This window comes from Centrocercus urophasianus, unplaced genomic scaffold, assembly GCF_019232065.1.
Source record: "Centrocercus urophasianus isolate 14NV4802_14NV808 unplaced genomic scaffold, USGS_Curo_1.0 seq_10, whole genome shotgun sequence".
In the NCBI taxonomy this organism is placed as follows: Eukaryota; Metazoa; Chordata; class Aves; order Galliformes; family Phasianidae; genus Centrocercus; species Centrocercus urophasianus.
In genome coordinates this window covers 99089294-99113318 of record NW_024884142.1, presented here as the reverse complement: position 1 = coordinate 99113318, position 24025 = coordinate 99089294, and the positions used below count along the sequence as shown (strand labels likewise).

At 42.7% G+C, this 24025-nt stretch overlaps 1 protein-coding gene across 3 annotated transcripts in view; it reads left to right on the top strand.

The window, feature by feature from the left end:
- The window catches only part of RIN2 (Ras and Rab interactor 2), a 59490-nt gene that overhangs the window by 16288 nt on the left and 19177 nt on the right, over nucleotides 1-24025 (top strand). For 2 of the 3 annotated variants that reach the window (XM_042830276.1, XM_042830291.1), the window contains 5 exons: nucleotides 7030-7122; nucleotides 14923-15017; nucleotides 20899-21091; nucleotides 21897-22008; nucleotides 23741-23813. In XM_042830276.1, coding sequence (XP_042686210.1) covers nucleotides 7066-7122; nucleotides 14923-15017; nucleotides 20899-21091; nucleotides 21897-22008; nucleotides 23741-23813 — 530 coding nt within the window. In that variant the 5' untranslated portion in view covers nucleotides 7030-7065. The remainder of the gene's footprint in view (nucleotides 1-7029; nucleotides 7123-14922; nucleotides 15018-20898; nucleotides 21092-21896; nucleotides 22009-23740; nucleotides 23814-24025) is intronic. The other variant, XM_042830284.1, reaches the window with a different exon arrangement.

The following is a 24025-nucleotide window of genomic DNA, read 5'->3' as shown; positions in this document are numbered from 1 at the left end:
GCCAAAGGAAATGACTTTGGTTTTTATTCCTTTTCAGTAATGTGGAAAGTATGCCATGGGAGCAAGCAGGAAGAGGTTGTCTGCTGGAAGAGAGGAGGGTGAGGAAACTGTTTGGAGGGGAAGCAAAGAGACAGCACTACCAACAAACACAATCCTCTTGACAGTGTGCCATGTTCAGCTGAGCTGAAGGGTTGGCTTTGCTGAGGGATTTGGTGTTTGCCCAACCGTGGCTCCTATTGGAAAGAGTGATACAGTGTCTGTTTCAGTGGGAGCTGTCAGATCAAAGCAGGAGTGCTTTTCCAATGGAGTTTTCAGGTGCTCTCCTTTGTGCATTTGCCTTCAGCATAGATAAGTGGGCAGACAGCTGTGAGACAGTGGATCTATCCAAAATCTAGTGGGACATAACCCCTCTCCTGAGAGTGCTGTGCTGAAACAAGTTCAAAGTCATTCCTCTTTTTCCTGTCGTATCTTAAAAGGCTGCCAATGAGCAGGACCTTGAATCAAAGGGAAAAAATAATCCTGCAGGCAAAGAACTTGGTTGGGGCAGGAGTGATGACTAGCTGAAACCAGATGTAGAAAGATCAGTTTATAAATTTGGCAGTGGCTGTTTCCATTTTGGGTTACAACAATTTAACAGACCCTGATGCATGCACTGGCTGACAGCCCCTGTGTATCCGAGTCGGTCCAAATAGGAATTCCTGAAGCAGTTGCTGATACTTACTGGCTTATAGCATAGTGAAACAGAGCCACAGTGAAGTCTGTGACTTGGCTGCTCTTCTGTAAATCTTGTTGTGTATGTAAACTCTCTGAGTGCCTGTCCTGGTATGGAGCTTGAACAAAACAGAGCCAAAGGCAAGGCAGCCCTGCTGAGGAAGCTGCTTTTTATAATGCAATTGCCCTGTGCTGTTAATTGCCTGAGAGGAACAATTATTGCTGTTGGGATATACAGTGCTTTGTTCTACCTATACCAAGAATTTAAACTTAAGAATAAAGATGTGTGATGTAGCGAAGTGATATGTCAGCACTTGTGATGTGAATGAACCTTGTTTCACAGACTAAAATGTTTGCAGATCATTTAATTCTGCTTCTTTCCTCCAACTACTTCATGTATTCTTTTTCTTTCTTCGACTGAAGAGTTGTAAGTTCCTGAGGCCAATCCATTAAGGTATACAACTTCAACCAAGGTGAGGATATTCATTGGAGGTATTGTACCTTGAATTTTGCAAAGTGCATTGTGAGATGCAGGCCATGGAGCTGTAAGCATCGTTCACTGGTGATGGGAGCGTTGTGCACTTCTGCTTCCTCTTTGGTTTCTCACAGAGCATTGCTTCCTAGAAAGTACTGCAAGAGGTCACTCACAGCTCTTCTGCCTACATGTCTACTTTACGGCTGTTTACAAGGGTGGATAGTGATAGCACAAGGGGGAATGGTTTTAAAACTGAGACAGGAGGTTTAGGTTGGATACTGGGAGGAAGTTTTTCACCCAGAGGGTGGTGAGGCACTGGAACAGGCTGCCCAAGGAGGCTGTGGATGCCCCATCCCTGCAGGCATCCAAGGCCAGGCTGGATGTGGCTCTGGGCAGCCTGGGCTGCTGGTTGGCGACCTGCACACAGCAGGGGGTTGGAAGGAGATGAGCATTGTGGTCCTTTTCAACCCAGGCCATTCTATGACGCTGTATGATGAAGATCTATTTATTTTATTTTATTTTTTACATTCATTACGGACATTACGTGGACAGAAACAAAAGGTTAATCAAGGAATGTTTGTTATTTCTGGCTTTTTTCTCCAAACCACTGTAATTAAAATGACAGCATGAAAAATGATGCTCCATGGATACTGACTTGTCGTTTTCTCTCTATGTGCTGTTTGTTACATACGAGCACAAATAATGTGCTCTTGCGCTATCTGAAAGAAGAAATGACTGAAAACCCTTTCTGCAGTCACAAGAATGATGGAAGTTAGAATCCTTTTTGCATAATCCCCTCACTTTTTTTTGCTTGTGGATACAGCTGTGCTAACACAATGCAATGTTTGAGTGGAGAGGTCTGCAAAATCCTGGCACCGGCGATAGCTTTCAGACTGAGGCTCTTATTTGATAGATTCTCTCAAAGCAATACTGTGCTCGACATATCTGTGTGTCCTTGGAAGAAGGCTTTCAGTTAACTTCTCAAAGGAAATACTTTCAAAAGGAAAAGGTTGATTTTGCCAAGAGCCAGATAAGGTCAGAGTAATTAGACAAACCGGAGCTTTGTGGGTCGTAAATGAATGCAGCCCTCTCTGTGAGGAAGCACAAATGCACTAAGAGAACAGGAAAGCAAAATGTGTGAGGTTGCCTATATTTAGTGGCCAACTGAGGTTCTGCAGATCTCTCTTAGTGTATTCTCAGGCATAGGATTGTGATTTAGAAATAGTCTTCCTCATTTTATAGGCCGGAGGAAAGGTCACGTATACGTGAATCTTCTAACTCAGCAAATGGCTTCGCTGAAATTGTGACTGTCTTAATTCCTAACTTTTTTAATACTATGTAAGTTGCTATTATAGTTTGATTCTGTGGTAATTCACTGTAGGCTGTCACATGCTTATGAAGTATGCCATGCATATCTTCCTGTTTCTAGTGTTTCTGTTGTGAGATAGGAGGTAGACTGATATTTCAGTCTCTGTGCTGCTACTGGAAGCGGAAAACAGCGACTACACTGACAGCTATAAGGGAGTGTTATTCTTCTCACACTGTCTGACAAGTTTTCTGTGCCCAATTGGTTGTATGCCTTTTACGAACAGAATGAGTGGGGGCAGCCAGTTTTCATTAGGAAAGTTTGTGTTTACAGCACAAGAATGTGTATCCCGTTGATGAATTTAGGGAAGACGTTTCAGAAGCATCAATTTGGTCTTCGGAGTTTGCTGTTGCTCACTTTGGTTGGAGCAGTTGGGTCATAGCAGCCCACTTCTGAATGTTTCATTTGAGATTTTTGTGAACTAGATGAGTGATGATACCCGTGTTGCTTCCTAGTGAAAAATTCATCAAGAAACATAGGGAAAAAATAAAATAACAAGGTTAGCTACTTAAATATGACTGGAACAACACTCATTCAAAATGGTGCCCATATAATTGTAAAAGTGGTATTTTTTTTTAAGATATCTTGTTGATGAAAATTTACTTTTTAGGCACGTAACAGGACATCAAAATGAAATTTAAGAGTGTTCCCTTGATTTTTTTTATTGTGGGTATAATGACTTGGCCAACTCTTCCGGGCTGTTGTAAGCTTCTGGACTCAAGTGTACGAAGTGCCTACAATGGATTGAGGAATCTGCTTTGATACCTCTCTGTTCCCTGGTCCACCCACTTCTGGTATGTACATAAAGCAGATTTAAGCATGCACCTACTGGGAGAAAGTTCTTCCAGTATTCATGTTGGATGTTTGCTGGCATGCTTTGTAGGTTAGGAGAAGAGAAAGCAAAGTCAATAGGTGCTCTTTCAATTTGGGAATGGCACAGGAAGAGGATGACAGTGGTGGCATTACAGAGCCTTTCCTCTGTCAGCGCTTGCAAACAGGGATTCTCCTCCTATGTGGGATCTAATTGGGTTGCCCCAGAGACCAAATGTTGTAGTTAAGAGTCGGTACAGTTGGGAAACTTAGGAAACTGATCTGGGGGAGCAGGTGGGAACGGCACTGAGGGACATGGGCAGTGGGTATGGTGGTGATGTGTTGATGGTTGGACTAGATGCTCTTAGTGGTCTTTTCCAACCCTCATAATTTTATAGCAGGTGGGGACTTGAAGTCTCCGGATTCCTTTTCTTTCTGGCTCCGGGGAGCAATATAGGCTGTCTCATCTTTGCTGTGACATCAACTAAAGGAAATAGAATACGTTGTCTTGGAAAAGCAAGTTTAGGTTGAGAGAATTAAACCATGAGCATTGTCTGGGCAGCAGAGTAGCTGAAAGGAAGAAAGGATCCTGAGTGTCAGTCAAATGTAGGGAGGTTAAGTGTAACCATGGATAAAATACCAAATAAAATCGCACGTGAGGGAGCAAGGTAGGAGCTGTTTGGACAAGTCAGAAAGCTCAACTACATTCAGGCACCCAAATGGTGCTCTGGCATTCCCGTGTAAGCAAAAAGCAGGAGGAGAAGACACAGAAAGAAAGATGAAAGACTCATACAGCTTGTGTGGGCATCAGCATTACCAGAGAGATGTTGTTTATAGCATTGTATTTCCGAGGAATTAGCCAAGCAGACAAGTCATTCCTTTCCCCTGCCCTGTCTCGTCGTTGGGACACGCGAGCTTTGTCCTGAATTAGCTGCAGAAGCCAGTGCTCCTTGGTAGAGAGCTGGCAGGCCTCGGGGCCAGCACCTGCTGCCCTTGGGAGTGAGGAGCAGCAGGGCTTGCTCAGTGGATGCAGCACTGGCAGCTTAAACAAACACAGAAAATGCTGCCTTCCCAACAGCTAGCCTAAAGGTCACGTAAATCATACCGTGACGTGGCTCCTGCAGCTTGATGACATTTTCAGATGGGTTTCTGAGTGCTCCTCAAGCCAGTGGCTAAGCAAGTCTATTTAGATTCTGCCTCCACTTTTAAACCATAGGAAGAGAAGACGCTTGTCTCAGGCACATAGTGAAGCAGACGTGCTCTGCCGTGTTTCCCCTCCCAGCTTTCCCGTCCTAGCAAGGAGGTGTCTCCTCGTAGTGCCAGGGCCCAACGAATACAACTTCAGGGCAGTTATTGTGTTGGGCTGTTCTGGATCTACAGAGATGTGAGAAGCAGAACACTGTGTAGAGAAGCCTCCTGACAAGAGGTCTGCTTTTCTGCAGTTGTTTTTGGATGTGCCTTGTGAGGTGGGAGAGGGCTAGGGGGTCAGCTTCTTTGGGGCTTGTAAAAGTGCTGAAACTGTTGAGAGAATGGCTGTGGTTTTCTGATTAGTTGGGAGAGTAAATGAGATATTGTGTTATTCTGTGCACTTTCTCTTTTGTTTGCTGCAGTGGAAGAGCTCTCTCTTATGCCATCGTGTGGGTTTAACCCAGTCTAACTTCTGGTTTGTGAGGCTGTTCTCTGGCAAAATTGTTGTCATTGAGTTTAGGACTTCGCACGTTTGCAGTTTTCCCCTTCTGTATATGAAGGACACAAGTCAACTTACCTGACTGTAATGTCAATTTAAGCATGGATTAATTCACCTGCCCTATAGAGAGTTGAGAAAGGCCTTGAGCGTGGCTGAGGCTCACAGTTATGGCCATACAGATGGTAATAACATTGTAGGAGTAACATCAATAGAAAAGCACTCAGGCTCAAAACCTTTCATAAGCAAGATCAGCTGTCTTCTTTGAGGCCTTCTCTCTTCTGGCCTAGAGGTGTACTATTCTTTGAAGGGAGAATGTTGAGTTTGTACGCTTGCATTGTTCTGTGTGTTTGAGCGTGGAACCTTTAAAAGCCTTTGTTTAGACATGAGAGGAATGCAGGGATCTCAGTGTGGTCTTATTTTTGTAATAGAACTACATGTAGACATTCTTGTGGTTAAACTTAAAAAACTTACGAAGGGGTAATTTCTTGCAAATGGGAGTTGACTAATGATTGAGAATATATTTGCAAATGCAGCTATATGGTGTTGCTTATAATGGATGAGCAAATGGATGAGGCCAGGCTCTTTTCGGTGGTGTGTAGTGACAGGACAAGGAGTATTGGCCTAAAACTTGAACATAGGGAATTCCATACTAATTTACAGAGGAACTTCTTTACAATAGGGGTGACAGAGCACTGGAACAGGCTGCCCAGAGGGGTGGTGGAGTCTCCTTCTATGGAGATATTCAAGAGCCATCTGTATGCCTACCTTTGTGACCTATTGTAGGGTATCTTCTTTAGCAGGGATTTAGACTGATGATCTCTTCAAGTTGCTTCCAACCTGTGATTCTGTGATAGTATAGCTTGTTTGAAATCTGTACCCACTATCCTCTTATCTGTGAAGTTGATTTTGGTGTTGTCATTGAGTGACTAACTTCAGCATGGAAAGTGAGTATGGGTAAGAGCAGGATGTTTAAATGCCATTATGAGCTCACTGTTGAAAATTGTAGAAAGATTTCATAAATGTGCAACTTGTCTCGTATTTTATTGGCAAGTTTGTTTACTTGTTACTGATGTGAATTAGTTGTGATTTGAGAGAAACTCTCCAAATTGAGTGGAGGTTATCCGGATATTTCTGACTGTGTGTGTATGGTCTGGTTACATATTACAGTGTTCTTCAGGATATTAAACCGTTCATTCAGTGTAAATGATATTTATCTCCTTTTAGGAGGAAGTTTTTCACCCAGAGGGTGGTGAGGCACTGGCACAGGTTGCCCAAGGAGGCTGTGGATGCCCCATCCCTGCAGGCATTCAAGGCCAGGCTGGATGTGGCTCTGGGCAGCCTGGGCTGCTGGTTGGTGACCTGCACATAGCAGGGGGTTGGAACCAGATGAGCACTGTGCTCCTTTTCAACCCAGGCCATTCTATGATTCTTTGTCTCATTCTATGATGGAAAAACTGCTTATTCCTAGCTGCACCTTCAGGTTCTGTTTTGGGCAGAACTCTAAGAGGATTTAATTGCATTTTAATAACCTCAGGCAGGGTTTTGGGGGTGTTCTAACTTACGGTAATGTCTTTTCTCTCTGTTAGGTGATAATTTCGTTCTTTCCAGCCCTGCTAATACTTTAATACTCGAGAGTGGATTGTACTCACGTCTATTATCTTGTTCTGTTTGTGCTTCAGGCTGAGGTCGAGCAAACAAACAAAGCAATAGTTATGTTTTAGCATTCTTCTTTAGTGAGCACATTACAGTCTATTCAGAACTACAGGATCAGCTGTGAAGAGAGGAAAGAAACATGAAGCTTCAAACAGCTCTTTTTGAAGCAATCCATGGAACTATAAGAGACGAAAAGGATATATAGGGGTCCTGGCAGTGTTATTGACAGAAAGGGTTTTGGCAGAAGGTTTGCTGTGATCCTTTCTGTGGCATAGGAAGGAATTTCCTTCAGACTGGACTAACCATTAAAAATGTCTCTACTTCTAGGAGTTCAAGGCATTCACTGGAGTCTTCCCAGGGACGATGTCGTCTTTGACGATGAAAGCTCATTGCCGGGACAAAAGAGGAAGTTTCTTTAAGGTAAATAGGATATTGAATTTATGCCAGTAGGAGGAGGTGCGTTGGGTTGGAAGCAATAAGGTTGCAGTAAAATGTGTTCGTCTCTTCGATCAATAAAATAAAAACAAATATCATTTTTCCTGACAGAACTTAATTTAGTTTACACTGTTCTTCTCTCTCTGAGATTTTTAACTTAACAGACCAATAGAGAATGTAAAACACTTGGCTTTATGTGAAACTAGTGCTGCATATTGTGCAGTACAATCAGTGATACGTAGTGAGCCTCTTCTGTAAAATAGGAAGCATTTCACTGAGGATCTCTTCTTACAGGTACTCTCTGTGGTTGGAGTACCACCCAGTTATTTCATGTATGTGGTATTTTCCTATGTGCTGAATATTTGGTGTAGAATAGCTTGCGTTCTTTGTTAGATACTGAGAACGTAAGCTTAGTTATGCACAAGCATGAAATTATTAGAGCTTTTGTAAGCAACATACGTGTAGTTTGATTTCCAGGATTGCAATGAAAAGCAGTTTCATTTCACAGCCTATTTAATTGTAAGAAAAAATCAGTGAGGTTCCTTGTGTCTAGTCTGAACGTTGACAAAAATGCAACCTTTGCATTCTCAGCGTGTTTTTCAGTTGTTGCTGTTCTGTTTTTTAAAGCTGAAGTGCATCTTGTTTGCAGTGAACTGGCAACTAGCTCACCACTGTACTCTCAAAAATCCAGTAACACGTCGTGGTCTTCAGGTGCCTACATACTTAAAGGGAATCTGATCCTTCCTCTCTTAAGAGACTCAGCCTGGTTTTCCTGTGTGACGCAGGCACTGTGAGTTAGTTCTGTTCTGGCCTTGACACTGTATCAATAGAGAGAAAACAGAAATAAATGCATGTATTGTTTCAGTGTTCTGGAAACTGTTTTGAGGTGTCATGGCTTACAGCATGCCTACTGCAATATATTCCAGTGAGAAAGTTTCAGGGAAGAGCCCTTCTGTCTCCCTCCAGTTCCTTTCCATTGCAGAATAGAGATAAAGCCTGGGAACTTATAAAGTTGCCCAGAAAGGAAAGAATGGGTGGGATATACACACTCCTTTCCCAGTGCCCCAGAGAAACATCAGAGCATGGGCATAGCCTCTCTGAATATGAGGTGGTGCTTAGGAAAGTAGAATCCTCCATTGAAGCAGAATCCATCATTCAGATGCTCTCTGAAGCTCTTCAGAAACGTGTTTTTCCTCTAGGTGTTAATATCTTGTTTTTAATCTTGTTACTGCTGGAAAATGGGACCTTGAAAACTCCATGATAAACTGTTTTATGTATATATAATATGGGAGGTCTGGTGGCAATGCAGGATTTAGTTGCAGAGGAGGCTGTAGGTAAGATTTCCTTCCAGAAAAAAGTCTTAGTTGATCTTCTGTATAGTTAACAAAACTTTCACATGCACTGTGTGGATACAGCTGAAGATCATGTACTCCAGGAGAGCAGGTCAGGGAGGATGCTATCCAAACTTTGCAGTGTATTGGAAGCATGCTGGCAGTGTCCTGCTGTTACCTAGGAAAACGTGCATATTTTTCTGATACAATGAGGAGAATAATGGTTCACCCAGTGGCTTGGGATCAGGGTTAAATACAACACATTTGAACTCATGCGTTCTGCACTAGAATTTTCCTGTTTGCATGATGGCAGGGTCACACTGGCTGCCTTACTGACCAAAGGTTAGCTGCTTGCTTTTGGCTCTATCAAAAAGCTACAGGTGCTCCTGAGCACTGAATTCGCTTGTCACAGTTGATCTCTGTAGAATGTGTGTTGCCTGCTTGTAGCTTCCATGGAAAGGTGCTGATATGTGCTATAGTGTCAGCCTAAATTAAGGCATACTGCATTCCTTCTAGTGTTTCAACAAATGTGATGAACAGCCAGAGCTTTAAGTAGTGGGAAGCTGTTGCCATATTGCTGTTTGTTCTTAAGTCCCCCACTGCCTTTTGCTCCCAGTGCCCTGTGTTCTCCTCACTGGTTGTGTTCCCCCCATTTCAGGGGTTGCTCTTTCCATTCCCTGTGTTCCTCTGAGGCAGAAGTGCCTTTCTTTTGCTGCTTGAACCAAACTAATGGTTGGGGCCAGTTCTGGCAAATAGAGTAAAATCAGCAGTACTCAACAGGAACAGGGGAACCACATAGTTGTGTTGGCCAGTGCCCTCAGCACAAAGAGCTGTAGTCACCACAGATTGCACTGTGCAAGGCCACTGCTGTGCTAGTGCCTTCGTAGTCCTGTTGTGATGACTCATGTGCATCAAAACGTTTGTTTTGTTTGATCCATGTTTTCCTTATCTTAAGTCAACTTCACCAGGCCAATCTTTGGGAAACCAATGAGAAACACTGCAACAAGAGTGTGTTTTCCTGTTTAGCTCACTCAGTTCTGTGCAGTCAGCAAGAAACAGGAGTCATCTGGGGACAGGAGCTGCTTCTCAGTATTTTGCTGAGTGATTTTTCAGTGAGCAGTTGTATTTCCAAATCACAGCAAGAAATGGTCTCAGCTAGGAGGAATGTTTTTAGGTTGTCACTTAAGCATGTGCTGAAGGAATGATGATGTCAGTAGGACTGTAAGCAAATCCTCAAAAATTTTGTGTAGTGCATTGATACCTGCATGTGTAAGTAACTCTGGGTTTGAAAACAGATGCTGGAATAGCTATTTTGTGTTCCTCCTGTTCACCATGTGTGTAGTTACTCAGAATATTGGGAAAGCAATATACCAGATCAATGAGAAGATGCCAGGCTGCTGAAAGGCCGTGACAAACAGTGTCAATTGAGAAGCTAAAGCTGGCCTAAATTTTCCTGAAGACAGCCTGGTAAGGCAATAATGAGAATAAAACGAGAATAAAAATGAGAGTAATAAGAATAAAAGCTGCCTCAGAGCTACCTTTTCAGATCTCTCATCATCTCTGGGAACCTGCATTATTTGATCACTGTTCTAAACCTCTGATGTGGAGTTGGGAAGGCAGGCAGGCATTATAACCAGTGTATGTGTCTGACTGTGTGTGTACAGTTATATTGCCTTGTCCTCCTTTTCCTCTCTTGTGCATGTAAAATTATGAAAATGTGTACATTTGCTGCAGTCAGGTGAGTGAGGGAAGAAAGCACTTGGCACATCAGATTTTTCAGTTTAATCAAGGTCAGGCTGGATGGGGCTGTGAGCAACCTGGTTTAGTGGGAGGCAGCCCTGCCTACAGCAATAGGCTTGGAACTAGATGATCTGAAGGGTCCCTTCCAACCCCAGCTATTTTGTGACTATGAACTTTGTGCATCTGTGTTTAGAAGACCTGGTCACTGGCATCAACCAGTGGAGAAACTCCCAGCTTTCCTCTTCTATTTGGTTCTGAAATAATTCCACTTCTTGTAGCTTCCAGCCATCTTGTGTTTTTTTCCACAGTCATCCCCTCAGCTGTTAGTACACCAGGAAAGCAATATCCCCATTTTACAGAGTGACTGTGTGTTTATAGTGTAAATTCTCCCAAGTCTTTATACCTAATACTTGCAATTGATGAAGGCTGCAACAGAGGGTTGTAGAAGGGAGGTGGAGATGGAGATAAGCTGGGCAATTCTGGGCCTGAAAAGCTTGCTAATGGCCACAGACAGTCTGTGGTAAAGCAAGGGACAGAACATATCTCTGACAAGTATCCTTTTTACTGACTTCCTTCTCATCAAAACTGTATCCACTTGTCAAGCTGAACTGAGCCAGCATCACAAGTTTTACAGCGCTGAAGCTTTTCTCCCCCCAAATCAACTATCAGTTGACACTTTGGTAGAGATAAATAAGGTGGTGAATAGTGTCAGTGGTTTGGAAATTAATACTTCCCTGTGCAAAATAGCCAAAATGGCAGCCGCGTGGCAGAACGTGTAGTTGTATATAGAGCTACAGAGGAGTCCAGAAATAGCATTCCCTTTTTGGCTCATTGCTGGCGCTTGGCCACCTCATTACACTGGGTGCTTGTTGGAGGGCTGCTGTGCTCTGCTTAGCAAAACAGGAAGTAAAAGATGACATGCCAAGAGGATACAGGGAAAATGAAAAATGAGACGCTGGCAGGAAGGAGGTGAGTGCTAGGGCTCGTTGGTCCTTCGGATGTTGCCCTGTGCTGCCTTCAGCCCATGCTCTCTTCCCAGAATAGAAACACTGATGTTACCTTTTGCTCCTTAGCTGTTGTAGGGCGTGGAGCTTGGAAGCATTCTGCAGTGGCTTTCTTAGCTCCTTTAATGTGCTTTAAGAAGGACAGCGGCTTTGTTAATGCTGTTTACAAGCTTATTTACACTTCAATGCAGGCAACAAGAATTTGGTTTGCTGTGGTGGTTCGGTCTTCAAACTGGGAGACTCTTCAGGAGTTGAATGAGTAGCAATGCTAGGCTCCCAAGAAAGGACCTACTCTGTTTCTCATTCTGGTCAGCCTATGCTTTCTGAGATGCAAAACAGTAACGTGTGTCATCTTTAGACTGTAGCACCTCAAGAGTGCATTGCTTCTAAGGGATATATTGCAGTTCAGAGCATGCTCTGATTTTTGCTGTTCACGAGGCATCTTGGAGGATGTAAAATTGAGATGTATTTGTTCTGCTGAAAGAAGACTGAAAAGCTGTGGTGAGTTATGTTTGTGGTCTGTATATGGGAATTACATTGTCACTGCTGCCAGTTTCTAAAAGCTGGGATCAGTCTTGCTGAATGAAGAATCAGCTGACAATAAGCATTGCTTGATGCTTTATGAAAGGAAACATTGTGGTTTTAAGATGTTTGCATGTCGTTATTTCATTCATGGATTTTAGGAACGTAAACAGTTAGTGCATGGGTATTTGTGGCAATCTAATGTTTAGGATGGGTTTGGTTAGGGAATATCTTACTGTGATACTATGAGAACTCATGCTGTCTGAGTCATTGTTTGGGTTTACAGTGATAGTACTGTTTCTTTTCAACTTAGAGAACAGTGCTTTGTCAGTAATAAAAAAGGAAAAAAATTAGACACCAGAGTAGCTAGTTAGCATATTATTCAAGTTCTGCTTGACTTTAGTTCTGCTTAATTGTTTGTTTACCACCTGAACTGATATCATGCTTTAAATGCATTTCCTTTTATAAAAAGTCTCTTCCTTCTGTAGCAAAGCAAGGTAGTATTTATGTCAGAGTTCTGAAGAGATCTGTTGCAGGCAGATATTTAAGGCTTGGGTCTTATCCACATGGATCACTCCTATTTATTTCCGTGGAAGCTACAACAGATATAAAGAGCACAATAACTTTGATAGAGCAGATTCTCAGCTACAAAACACTACTTTTGAACATAGTCACCACCATCAGCTGTACATTTTCACCAGTTATGAACAGGAGCCTACGTGCTGTGCTGATGAAAGCCTGCACCAGTGGAAGTGACCCACTGCCACCACTTCTGAAATGCACCACCCACCACCTCACTGTGCTTACATCCGCTGGTTGGTCTCCATCAATGTTCAGCAACTATAATTGACAGTCAGTGGTGCCATTTTTTCCCACGTGTAGGATTGCAGTGATAGATTTTTGCTCCATACACACTTCTATGTCAGGTGCCATTCTGTCAGGCTGCTCTTCTGCTGCCATCTGTCACGCAGCAACAGAATGTAATGGGATATTGGTGGGAAGGTTCAGCCTCTACTGCCATCCCACCAGCATTCTCTGCTGATGTTGTGAGCCAGCATAATGAAATAGGAAGCATTACTTCAGGATCTGTCCTTATATGTTGTTTTACACAACTTTTGGAAGCTGCCATCTTTGGTCTTGATTTTAATTCTGTTGAAGATGGATTTTCCCATTATTTTCAGCAAAACAGGAGTTGTAATCTTTGTGAACAGAGCGATCTGCTTATTGAGTTTAAATGTTCTGGTCCTTCTGCTAAAAAGATAGCAGAACTGCCAGTTTTCTCAGGGTTGGTTCTAATACTGTTACACATAGGATCCTTGCTGCATTTTGTAGAAGGAAAAGCTCCTCTATACAACGCTCATCACACAAGAAATTAGGTCATATAATCATTTACCTTGTGGTATTTGATAGGAATAACCTGTCAGGTGCTGATGTATCATTATGTGTAGTTAATAGCAAGAACACAAGATGCAAAGCTGCTGGAGAGGGCCCAGCGGAGGGTCACAAAGATGCTCAGAGGGCTGCAGCACCTCTCATATGAAGAAAGGCTGAGGGAGGTGGGCTTGTTCAGTCTGGAGAAGGGAAGGCTCTGGGGAGACCTCATTGCTGCCTTCCTGTACTTGAGGAGACCTTATAAGCAGGAGGGGAAGCAGCTTTTTACATAAGTAGAAAATGATAGGAGGGGGGGAATAGTTTTAAACTAAAAGAGGGAAGATTTTGGTTATTTAGGAGGCAATTCTTTACTCGGAGGGCAGTGAAGCCCTGTCATTGCTGCCCAGAGCTGTGGTGCCCCATCCCTGGAGGTGCCCAAGGCCAGGTTGGATGGGCTCTGGGCAGCCTGAGCTGGTGGGGGGCAGCCAGCCCATGGCAGGGGTTGGGCTGGGGGGGTTTTGAGGCCCTTTCCAAGTAGGAACTGGTTGCACTTTAAGGTCCCTTCCAGAATGATTACTACAACAAGAGACTGCAGCAGGTTGCACCTGAAAGATTTAGACCTCGTAGAGCTGGTTCTTCTACTACTAATCACAGCTTGGAAAAGAAACATATTTCTTCTGTCTTTTTGGACTTCTAATCTGCTTCTCCATGTTGAATTAAGTTACTGTTGAGCTGAATTTGTGGATGGAGCAGAACGCTGTGGTGAGGCCCGACCTGTGGGCACAGATCAGGTTCCTCTGGCTGCTGCTCCTCATGGGCAGGAGGGCACAGCTCAGGTCAGTCAGGCTGTTTGAGGGGCAGCAGCTGGAAGATCAGTAGGACTAAAGCTGTAAACTGAAGAAGGACATGAATTTCTGAGGTTTTGCTTAATAGTGACAAGTCTTTGAAAATGCTGCTGTATGGAGCTGCCTCATGTGGCTGGGATGCCTGGGTCTTTTCGGTGATGAGAATATGGCTGTTTTAGCTGGGTTGGAAAGCTGGATTTGCTCCATCTGCCAGAGTGTTTATGTACATTAGTGTGCTGCCTGTCAGGCAGGCCTGATGCAGTTCCTGCAAAGAACATCCGAGACAGCAAGCCTTGTGAACTTCACAGTTGATTTCTGCTGTGTTCCCACTGAACACCTCCCAGACGTCTGGTCAGCCAGTGCTACAGTTCTCAATATGCAGCCTTAGTGCTAATTTAGCCCACTTCAAAATGAGTTTTGTGTTCCATAGGATTGTGTTCCATCTGCACTGAAGTGTTATGATGTAGTTCTCTTTTAATTAAGTCCCCTGTTCAAGTTCAATCCAATGCCTAATGTGGAAAGCAGCTCTCATTTGCTTGTGGCATTGTTACTTTTCACCTGCCAAAATACTGTAATGCTGGCTTAGCATTTCATCTGGAATAACTCATGGTTGGAACTCTTGTGAATGTTTTTTATTTATCTGAGAAATCAAATTGCTTTCAATTACTGCTACAATTGGTCAGATGACTTACTATTGTGATTGTGAAGGCTACAGATCTAAAATGCTTTAAAGAAAAAAGAAAGCAAACAAGACTGACCAGCCTGGAAAGTTTTATACAGGCAAAAAAACAGGAATTATACTTCCTTCAAGAATGATTGTTTCCAGCCCTTTTTCCTTTGCTAGGGGAAGTTTAAATAGGATGTGATTTAAAAAACAAAAAGTTTGTAATCTGCGGTGACTAAGCTTCCCCGGGCTTCTTTTCCACGCCTCTTCCACTTGCTTGACGTCGTACTGTTTGTGTCCCTTTCTAGCTCATTGACACGATTGCCTCAGAAATCGGAGAACTGAAACAGGAGATGGTTCAGACCGATGTCACGGTGGAAGATGAGCCCGCAGATTTGCGAAGGTGATTAAAATGCTTATTCTCGTAGTTCTTGACGGTGTGCTGTGACAGGAATGTTTTCGTTGTGCTGTTCTCTTGGGTGCCTTATATCCTAGCGCTCTCCTTCCTAGCACTTTCCGTCCTGGAAACAAAGGGCGGAGTTTACCTTGCTGTTCATTAACGGAATTTGCCTTTGTGCAGAAGGAATGCCTGAAGATTGAATTGACCTGTGTTTGCCTTAATATCTTTAATAAATCAGCTGAGCTTCACTTCTGCTTTCTTGTGGCAAGCCTGCCATGCAGATGAATGGCCAAAAGAGGAAGCTACTGATGTTGCTCCCATTTTGTTGTGGCAAGGAGCTTTGCTTTCACATTGTACAGATCAACAATGGCCATTGCTCCAGATGGATTTGTGAAGATTCAACTCACAATGATGTGATTTATTTGTGTTCTCTGGTTATTAAGTAAAATAGACTGCCACAAGCTGACACTTCTGTGGGATATGGATTTTAGCTTGTTTATATGCATCTTTCATGGCTTTGTTTTATTTTTTTTTTTTTAGATAAGTCAGTGCATTTTTGTAAGCTTTAAAATAATTGGAGATTCAACTTGCAATGCAGATATTAATTTCATCTGTTTGAAACAGCTGTAGGTGGGACTGTGGAAATTTGATGTAAACCTGAAGGTTTAAGTGGGTGTAGTGGGACCCTAACAGTTTGCTTTTGTTATTCCTGATGGTTAATGACAGATAAATTGTTATCCAGAGAATGTTTCAACCATTGTATTAAGATAAATTCTTTTTTTGTTTTCTAACTTACTGTTCAAATATTAGTTGCAAGAGGAAATTAATGGTGTGAGTGTTCTGTTTTCTGGGCTGCAGAGTCTGCTCCGGAGCCTGGTGAGCTTTGCTCCACAAAGTGGATAAGGGTTGGTTATTTAGAATTACATCCATAGGTTTTTAAACTTTTTTTCTATTTCTGTAAATGCTGTTGAAATGTGCTGAAAACCTTACTGCATTACATTTAAATTATTCATGTTACCTAAAACATTGAGCAGCACCTGTGTTGCCTGAGTGGTGAAGAACAGACAGCTGTGGTAATTGAAGTCCTTCCCTGTGGCCTTGGTTGCACATTATTCAAGTTCTAAAGCTTTTGACAGTGTGGTTCTTTTACAGAGGCAGAAAGGATGCTTTCTTCATTTCAGCGAATTCAGCTAATTAATTTCAATGATGATTAGCTGATTTTCAGTTTTAAAGCTGCTTGTATCCTTGAATGCACCATAAGCATGAAAGACTAAGATTCATTATCTCTAAAATCTTGCTGAAAGCACTTAGCTGGAAACAGTCAACTACATTCTCCTGTTTTGCTAATAATTTTTAACAGATTTCTCTGATGAAAGCTATTGTCTTGAGTGCATAATGTGTTTTGATTAAAAATGCTAGTAAAGCTAACCTCAGAAAGTGAATAGTGAGCTTTCCATGAAGACGTAATTGAATTAAGTTTCCTATTGAAACAGAAGTCAAAGAGTGAACAAACTTTAAAAAATCATTTTCTGTTAGCTGTTTAAGGTAACAAAATATAAGATCTGCATAAATTAATTGAGATCATTTTTTATGTTACTACATAAATCTGAGCTGTGAGCTTCTGCAGAAGGAAAAAGTAGGTGCAAATTATATAACAGCCGATGACTTCTGGTTGTGAGTTACTACCAAATTGCAGTCATTTCATGCAATGCTTTCCAGAGTGTTTATTGAAAACCACATTTGCTATTATAACTTTGTAGTTATTTTATAACTTTATAATTGATGTAAGATGCTTTTATTATTGTGTAAGCTGCAATTCAGAAGTTGGTATCTGGATTTTGCGTTTGGATCTAGAGAAATTAGACCCAGAAGGAATGTGTGTTATTCTTGCTTGGTTTTTTACCTTTGCCTGTATCTGCACACAACGGGAACAGCTCTGGAAAGCCAGGTCTGTGGGATGTCTTGGTTGTGTTCAGAGGAATAAGTGTACAAAGAAGTCCATGAAGCCTCACGTCTGCAGCTTCAGTGATCTGTATAGCTGTGTGGTGACTTCCTGAGGTAGGACCCTCCTGGTGATACTTTGGAGATGCCTCCTCTTTTGAAGCCTGTGGCACAAGTAATGCTGAGAAAAAGCAATATTGAGAGCCTCCTGTGTTCCTGTTTGTACCCATTGCCTCCTGCTGCAATTAGGCACCACCGAGCAGAGCCTGGCTCCATCTTCACTGCACTCTCCCTTTTGCATCTATATGGATTATGGATTATAACTATATGGATGTTTGCATCTATATGGATGTTATTGAGATCTCCTGAGCCTCCTTTTTTCTATGATAAAGTCCCAGCTCTCTCAGCGTCTCCTCACAGGAGAGATGCTGCAGTCCCTTGCTCATCTTGGTAGCTCTGTGTTGGTCTCCTTTCAGTGCTGACAGGTATTGGTGTTGCTATCATTAACAGGTGTGTAGGTATTTGGCAACCTATTCCTCAGCAGCTGTATCCCATCCCTTCAGCTGTAATGGAAAGCTGAAGAATGTGACAATCCAGTTACTGAGGCATGGGAGATAATCTTGAGAGGTTTAGTGCCATCTCCCACCTAATGTTTGCTGTGAGTTGGCTGGTGAAATTAAACCCTGTTAGACTGCAGGATTTACAGAAGTTCAGATGCTTGCAGTCAGGAGTCACACTGTGTTAACTGTGGGGAGCCTTTACTGGAGCTGATCCAAGGTTCCCTTTGCAGTTTTAGGAAGCTTCTCTTCATCTGTGTCTACTGCTGTTCTCTTTGCCCTGGTGACTGTGATGGAAACAGGCAAAATATTCTTCACTGCCGAGTAACAGTGGGATGGGACAGTAATGAACCTGGAGGCTGTGTTGTGCAAACCTTTCCACCTTGGCAGAGCTGGCAGCAATGCTTGTTAAGCTGCACTGCTGAACAAGTGTAAATCATTATCTTTATTACTGTATCCAGCCCAGTCTTTGACCCTCACCACTCTCCTCACTATGCGCAAATCCTTTCAAGTCAGCTGATGATCATGACTTGCTAAACACAAGGTTGTGCTGATAACCAGCTTCCTTCAGAGTGAGGAAGCAGATGTGGTCATCTGAATCCTTCCCTCAACTTTTCTCACGCTTGCAGAAGTGCAGGTAAGTTATCCCACCTTTCATAGGGAGAGTGAAGGTAAATTGTAGAGCTGCTTAAATGCAACGCTACGAAGCCATGAAACAGTGTTGGTCATCCTGGTGGGATGTACATGTAAGCACCTTCACTGTGAGTGTACTCCCAAAGAGGGAGAACTCTCTTCTAGTGTCTGTCAGTGCAGAAAGTCTGGAGGGGCCCCACACTAAAGAGGAGAAACCTATTTATAGGTTTCACCTATAGGTGAAAGCTTGGGTTAAAACCCAAACAAGGCACAGAGATACAGACCAAAGGAAGATCTCAGGCAGGGCTGAAAAGGGGTACTTGCTTTGTAGATATGTGATGAAGATGTATGTTACAGCCCTGTGGGCATGAGGGAGATGATCCTAATCCTAGGATTCAGTCAGTTCTTTATCCTTTTTGCTGCCTGTTTCTGGGAGTTAGCATGAAACCAGGCGAACACAGAACACCCCCACCACCTCCACCAGCAATGTGATGGCTGCACAACATAGGATGTTGTACTGGTGCAAAAAGGTCACAGCAACTTCTTATTCTGTACGCTTCAGTGAATCAGGTGATCATGAGGCGTTCATATGGTTCTTCTTTCCATACTGCTGTTTCCAGAGAAGTAATGCACAAATCCCAGTCCTAAATAATGTTGCACTCAAAGAGATGACGAGTTCATGCACTGTGCTTCTCCATGGGAGCACAAGGGAAGGGCTGTGCACCTCAGTAACCACGGGTTCCAAACAACCTGGCAACCTTTGTTCAAATTGTAATTTGGATCTGTAGAGCTTTGGCTGTGTTTGACAACGTTAAGCCACCCGTGTGGAGGAGGACCACTGTGACCAGGGTATGTCTGCAAACTCTGACTGGTAGCAAGGAGCACCTGGCCTTGTAACTGATACCAGTTTTGCACCTTCCTCTGCATGTGATGCAGTTCTTTTTCGTAGGCGAAGTTGTTTCCCTCTCATAGAGATTCTCTCTGCAACGTGTTTAGTTTCCACCCCTTGGGCAGTTAAACTCACAGCCAGAGTCTGTGCATAACTCATTTTGCCATAGCTATCTTTGGTTTGTAGCATTGCTGGCTGTAACCCGTTCTGAAGGTGAGTGGAAAGTTTCTGCCCTGTATTTCCTGGAGGTCCTGCTCCTGAAAGCACTGCTACGGTTCATGGGTTGGCTTTCGTGGAGTTTCATGTGCTGTGGTGCTGGGTTCTGCTGGGACTGTGGTCGAAAGCAGAACCTAGAACTACTATTGTGGTAGTTTCAGTGCCTTGTCGTAACATGTAAACACTAATTCCCTTCTGCACACAATATTTCTGTATGTTGTGTGTCCCTGACAGGCATTATTGGCAGCTTTTTGGTGCTTAGGGAGGGAAGGTGTCTGCATTTTAGATGCCTTGCAAATCCAGAAGGTGTTACCATAAGTGAGCAAACAGTAATGAAGACAAAAGGAAGGGAGAAGGTGCATAGATGATAAGTGATCCAGGTAATGAAATGTTGAATGTTCTCATGCAGTCAAAGAAAGATCAAGCAGCTCTCCATGCTATTTGTTTTCCTTTGTAGCCTTGTCCATAGACGCTGTAAGATGATTACAAGTGCTAGAAAAGCCAGGACAGGACTTGAAGTTATTGGGTTTTTGTTGTTGTTGTCATCCTTGTTTGTTTGGTTTGTTTTTTTATAATTCAGCACTATTGTGTTTGTGAAGCCTCTTCTGCACTTGCTCTGGTTACAGTAGCTGGCATGTGTTTCCTGCCTGTCTGAAACAGTCTGGAAGAGCTTCAGTTTGCCGCAGGGAGATGCAGTTGCATTGCCCTCTGCTGTTCAGGGCCCTGTGATGGCAGAAGAACACACCCTCTGCACCTGATATTTTTTCTGACTCGTATCTGATTTGCTTAGCTCTTACCTGTGCTATAATATCAGCATCAGGACTGTTGCTACTGGATTAACTGCTCTGCAGTGATTTCTAGACCTGGACGGATGGCAGGATGTACTTCTGAACTCAAAAATTAGAGCAAGTGACACATGCAGATGTACTGGGTGTTGTATTATGCACAAGTGATGGAGAAACTTGGGGTAGCAAAAGGAGCTCCTGCAGTACTCTGTTTTCTTGGATTTTTTATTCAAAACTAGCACCTGTCACCTTCATTGCTTCATTTAGAGGTATTTTTAACTAACTTGCCACTAATAAAAAAATAAATAACCATAGTTTGCCCCAGTCACACTTGGTTTAGCTTTTCTTTTGCTTTCATTCTTTGCAGAGGAGTCAATCCAGAGCCAAATGAATTAAGAGTACAACTATCTGATTCCTTGCCTATTGTGAGAGGCGCAGTTCTGAGTTGTGAGAGGAGGATTTCTGTTTGCAAAGATGTAAATATGTTGAGAAGTTAGAGCATAGACTGCAGAAGAAAAAAGATCTGCCATTGTGCATCAGTGAAGCTGTGCCTTAGAGAAGCTTATCTGTGCTGGAGAAGCAGGGGGTGGTTTACATAGGCACACATATCCATTCAAAGTGATTGCTGAACTTTGACAAGCTCATAGAATAATGCTAGAGCTTACCTTACACTTAGCTCTTAAACTGGGGGGTAAATGAAAGAGAGAAATCATACAGGTAAGAGAATATGTGTACTAATAACGTGAGTTCTAAATAGAAGAAATAACTATCTAGGCTGCCAGCAGTGCTGTTAGTTTTGTTGATCTGTGTTTGCTGAACTGAGGGATTGCTTATAACCAACATATAACTTTGTTTCTTCACAGTCTAGTAAAGAACATGGATAATGTCTCTCCAGAGAAAAAGGATGTGAAAGGCTGTCCTCGGGACTCTGGATATGATAGCCTATCTAACAAGCTGAGCATATTGGACAAGCTCCTCCATACTCACCCTGTGTGGCTCCAGCTTGGTCTGAACGATGCTGAAGCCACAGAAATTCTGCGTGCACAGCCTCCTGGGGTAGGAAGATCATTGCATTTTATTGATACAGCTGCTTGTTGTAAAACAAAACTAACGTGCACAGGCAAGTAAATGCACATTCGCACACTGCATTAAAACGAGCAACACCAAAATATCCCCCACAAAACCAACACTCACAGAGCTGCTTCTGTGTGTGCGTATAAGCCAAGCAAAAGCTTCCTGAGTGGTTGGCAGCTGGACGAGTTTGGCCTTGAGAATAGTTAAAGGTTCTCTGCAGCTGAGAGAGCATAGACTGCTACAATTAGAGCTCTGGAGTTGCACCTTGCTAAACAGCATTGTAACAGATGCATTTCCACCATATGGAGGGAGCAAGAACAAAGATTTTGTCCTTGACTAGTGCCTGTCAGGATGCTGTAATGGAAACCAGGTCCTCCCAGGTTTGCTAAGGCTGGTGACCTGCTATCCTGTTGCAAGAGAATTGCATGAATAGGCTGCTGTGACACAGCAGGACTCCATCAGTGTCCCCCAGATTCTGCAGTTTGACTCAAAGCTGGGAGTTGCTTTGTGTTGATCTAGAGAGCTCATAAAAGGGCATCATAAACTTGATGTCATGTATCTGTGTTACAGTGAGATGAAATGCTTTTCTAAACAATTGACTGCTGTTTCTCACCAACCTGTTGGATCTGGTAGATTCCTGTGCTGAATTGAATTAAATTCTGAGGTGTATTGTGAAGTGTGTCAGTGATCATGAGATTATTATAGTTTCTTTTGTCCTCAGTATCTGTCTCTATTAAGGCACCTGTGTTGAAGCTAAAATTTTATCTCTTTCCTTTCTCTACAACAGATATTTTTGGTTAGGAAATCTTCAAAACTGCTGAAGAAGGTCATATCTCTGCGTCTGCCAGGCGACTGTGGGCCCTGCCTGAAGGAATTTGCAATAAAAGAAAGCACATACAGTAAGTTTTAAAGAATTTTCATCTATTTGTCTCCCAGCATGAGCCAAGAGTAGTCTGAATTGCTGAAACCCACAGCAGAAAATACTCAGATTCATGCATAGGTCACTCCAAAAGTAATGCCTCCTTTTGACTTTCACATAAACTACAACAGCTAATAAGAGCATAATAAAACTGGTTGATAGAGTAAATTCTCAGCTACACAATGCTATTTTTCAAAATAATTGCCCCAGTTAGCTCTGCATTTCTGCCAACAAAATGGAGTATTTCTATCATGGCATTGCTGATTTGGGGCCTAATTGGTAACGAGGGGTAATTAACTGCTGACTCTTTCACAGAAGTGACTTAACACATGTGGAAAGCAGCGTGGCTGGCTGTAGTACGGGTGTATTTAATCTGTGTGATCTATGGCTGTGTCCCCAGGCTTGTTATACTAATTTCCTACCCTCTAGCAAATGCATATTGTAATCATTCAGGAACATAGTTTTACCACAAGGGGGAAGTATATACTGATGGTTTTTACTCACTATTCCTGGTTGAGATTTTCACCACAGTCTGGCATCTGAACACACATCTCCTCTTAACATCCTTTACTCCCCTGCCAAGATCATCTGCCTGTTGACTACCTGCATCTGTTAGTGCATCTCTTGAAATCCCTTTACCTGAATGCATCAATAGCCAGCTTGGCCAGTCCTTCAGTGTAGCAGTTAGGTAAAAGATGAGTACCTGACTTTGCTCTGGTTCGTGTGCATGCAGACTTCATATTCACAGAATGGCCAGGGTTGGAAGGGACCTGAAAGATCATGAAGCTCCAACCCCCCCCTGCCACATGCAGGGCCAGTGACACTGGTGAACCTTGCTTTGGGATCTTGCAGCATGGAGTACTGACAAAATTGCAGTGCTGCTGATCACCAGGAGGCATTGCTGGCATAACCAAAGGTTCTGCATGACTTCTGTCTTTTTCCACCAAGCCAGGAGCTTTGCCTGATTTCAGTCTGAATGTCTTAAGCTTCTGCAGCACAGGAAGTACTTTCCTTGAGAGATGAATTTCAAAAGAATTCCTCTGCCTGCAGAACTGGAACTGGAACTGTGTGTGCACCTGCATAAGAGATTTACTCCTCATTTGGCTTTTCTGCCATGCAGATGGGCTGAAGAATCAGACTTCACATTCAGCCCTTCATAGAAGTTGTCTGAAGCTCCTTAAAACCAGCATTTGGTCCAAATAAGACCAAATAAGGAACCTGTCTTCTGGCACTGTTGTATTTAGTAAATGATCTTCCTTCAGTGCCTTGGTCTCAGCCACATGCAGAGGTAGAAGATTTGGACTGTGTCAATGTAGGAGCTTCTCCTTGATACCTTTTAGTTCTTGGGTGAGATTTCTCAGTGGAATCAATGAGATTTAAGCACATTAGTAAACATGGGAAGCCTCAGTTGTTAAATTTTTTTTATTTTCTAAAAATGTGTGCAGTTCTAATAACACTAGATCTGATTCCCAGGAGTTAGACCACATGTCTGGAGTGCAGAAACCCATCACCAAGACTGTTCATTATCTCTGAAACTACCTGTAGCTGCGACACGAACTCTTTCAAACAGTTGTTCTTTATTAGCCATGTAGTATTGAGTTTAATGGTGTAAACTTGCTGATTCTAGGGGGAGAAATAGAGATGCACTTATTTAAGCTTTTCTAAGAAACAATGGATTTGTGATTCTTTACCTGTTGTTACTTTCTTTGCAGCGTTTTCCTTAGAGGGGTCTGGAATAAGTTTTGCTGATTTATTCAGGCTCATTGCTTTCTACTGTATTAGTAGGTAAGATAGTTTTATGTTCCATGGGAATCTATTTGCTGTCATTTACTCTTAATTATGTATAGGTACTTATACTACTGGTTTAGCAGGTGCTGTTGCTTGAGGATGTGTTAGTACCTGTGAGGTGGGCAAGAGGTATGCTGTTGGTACTCACAGTGTACATGTGGCTAAGTAGTTCTATCCCTTAAAAAAGCTTTCTACACTAGATCTGGCTT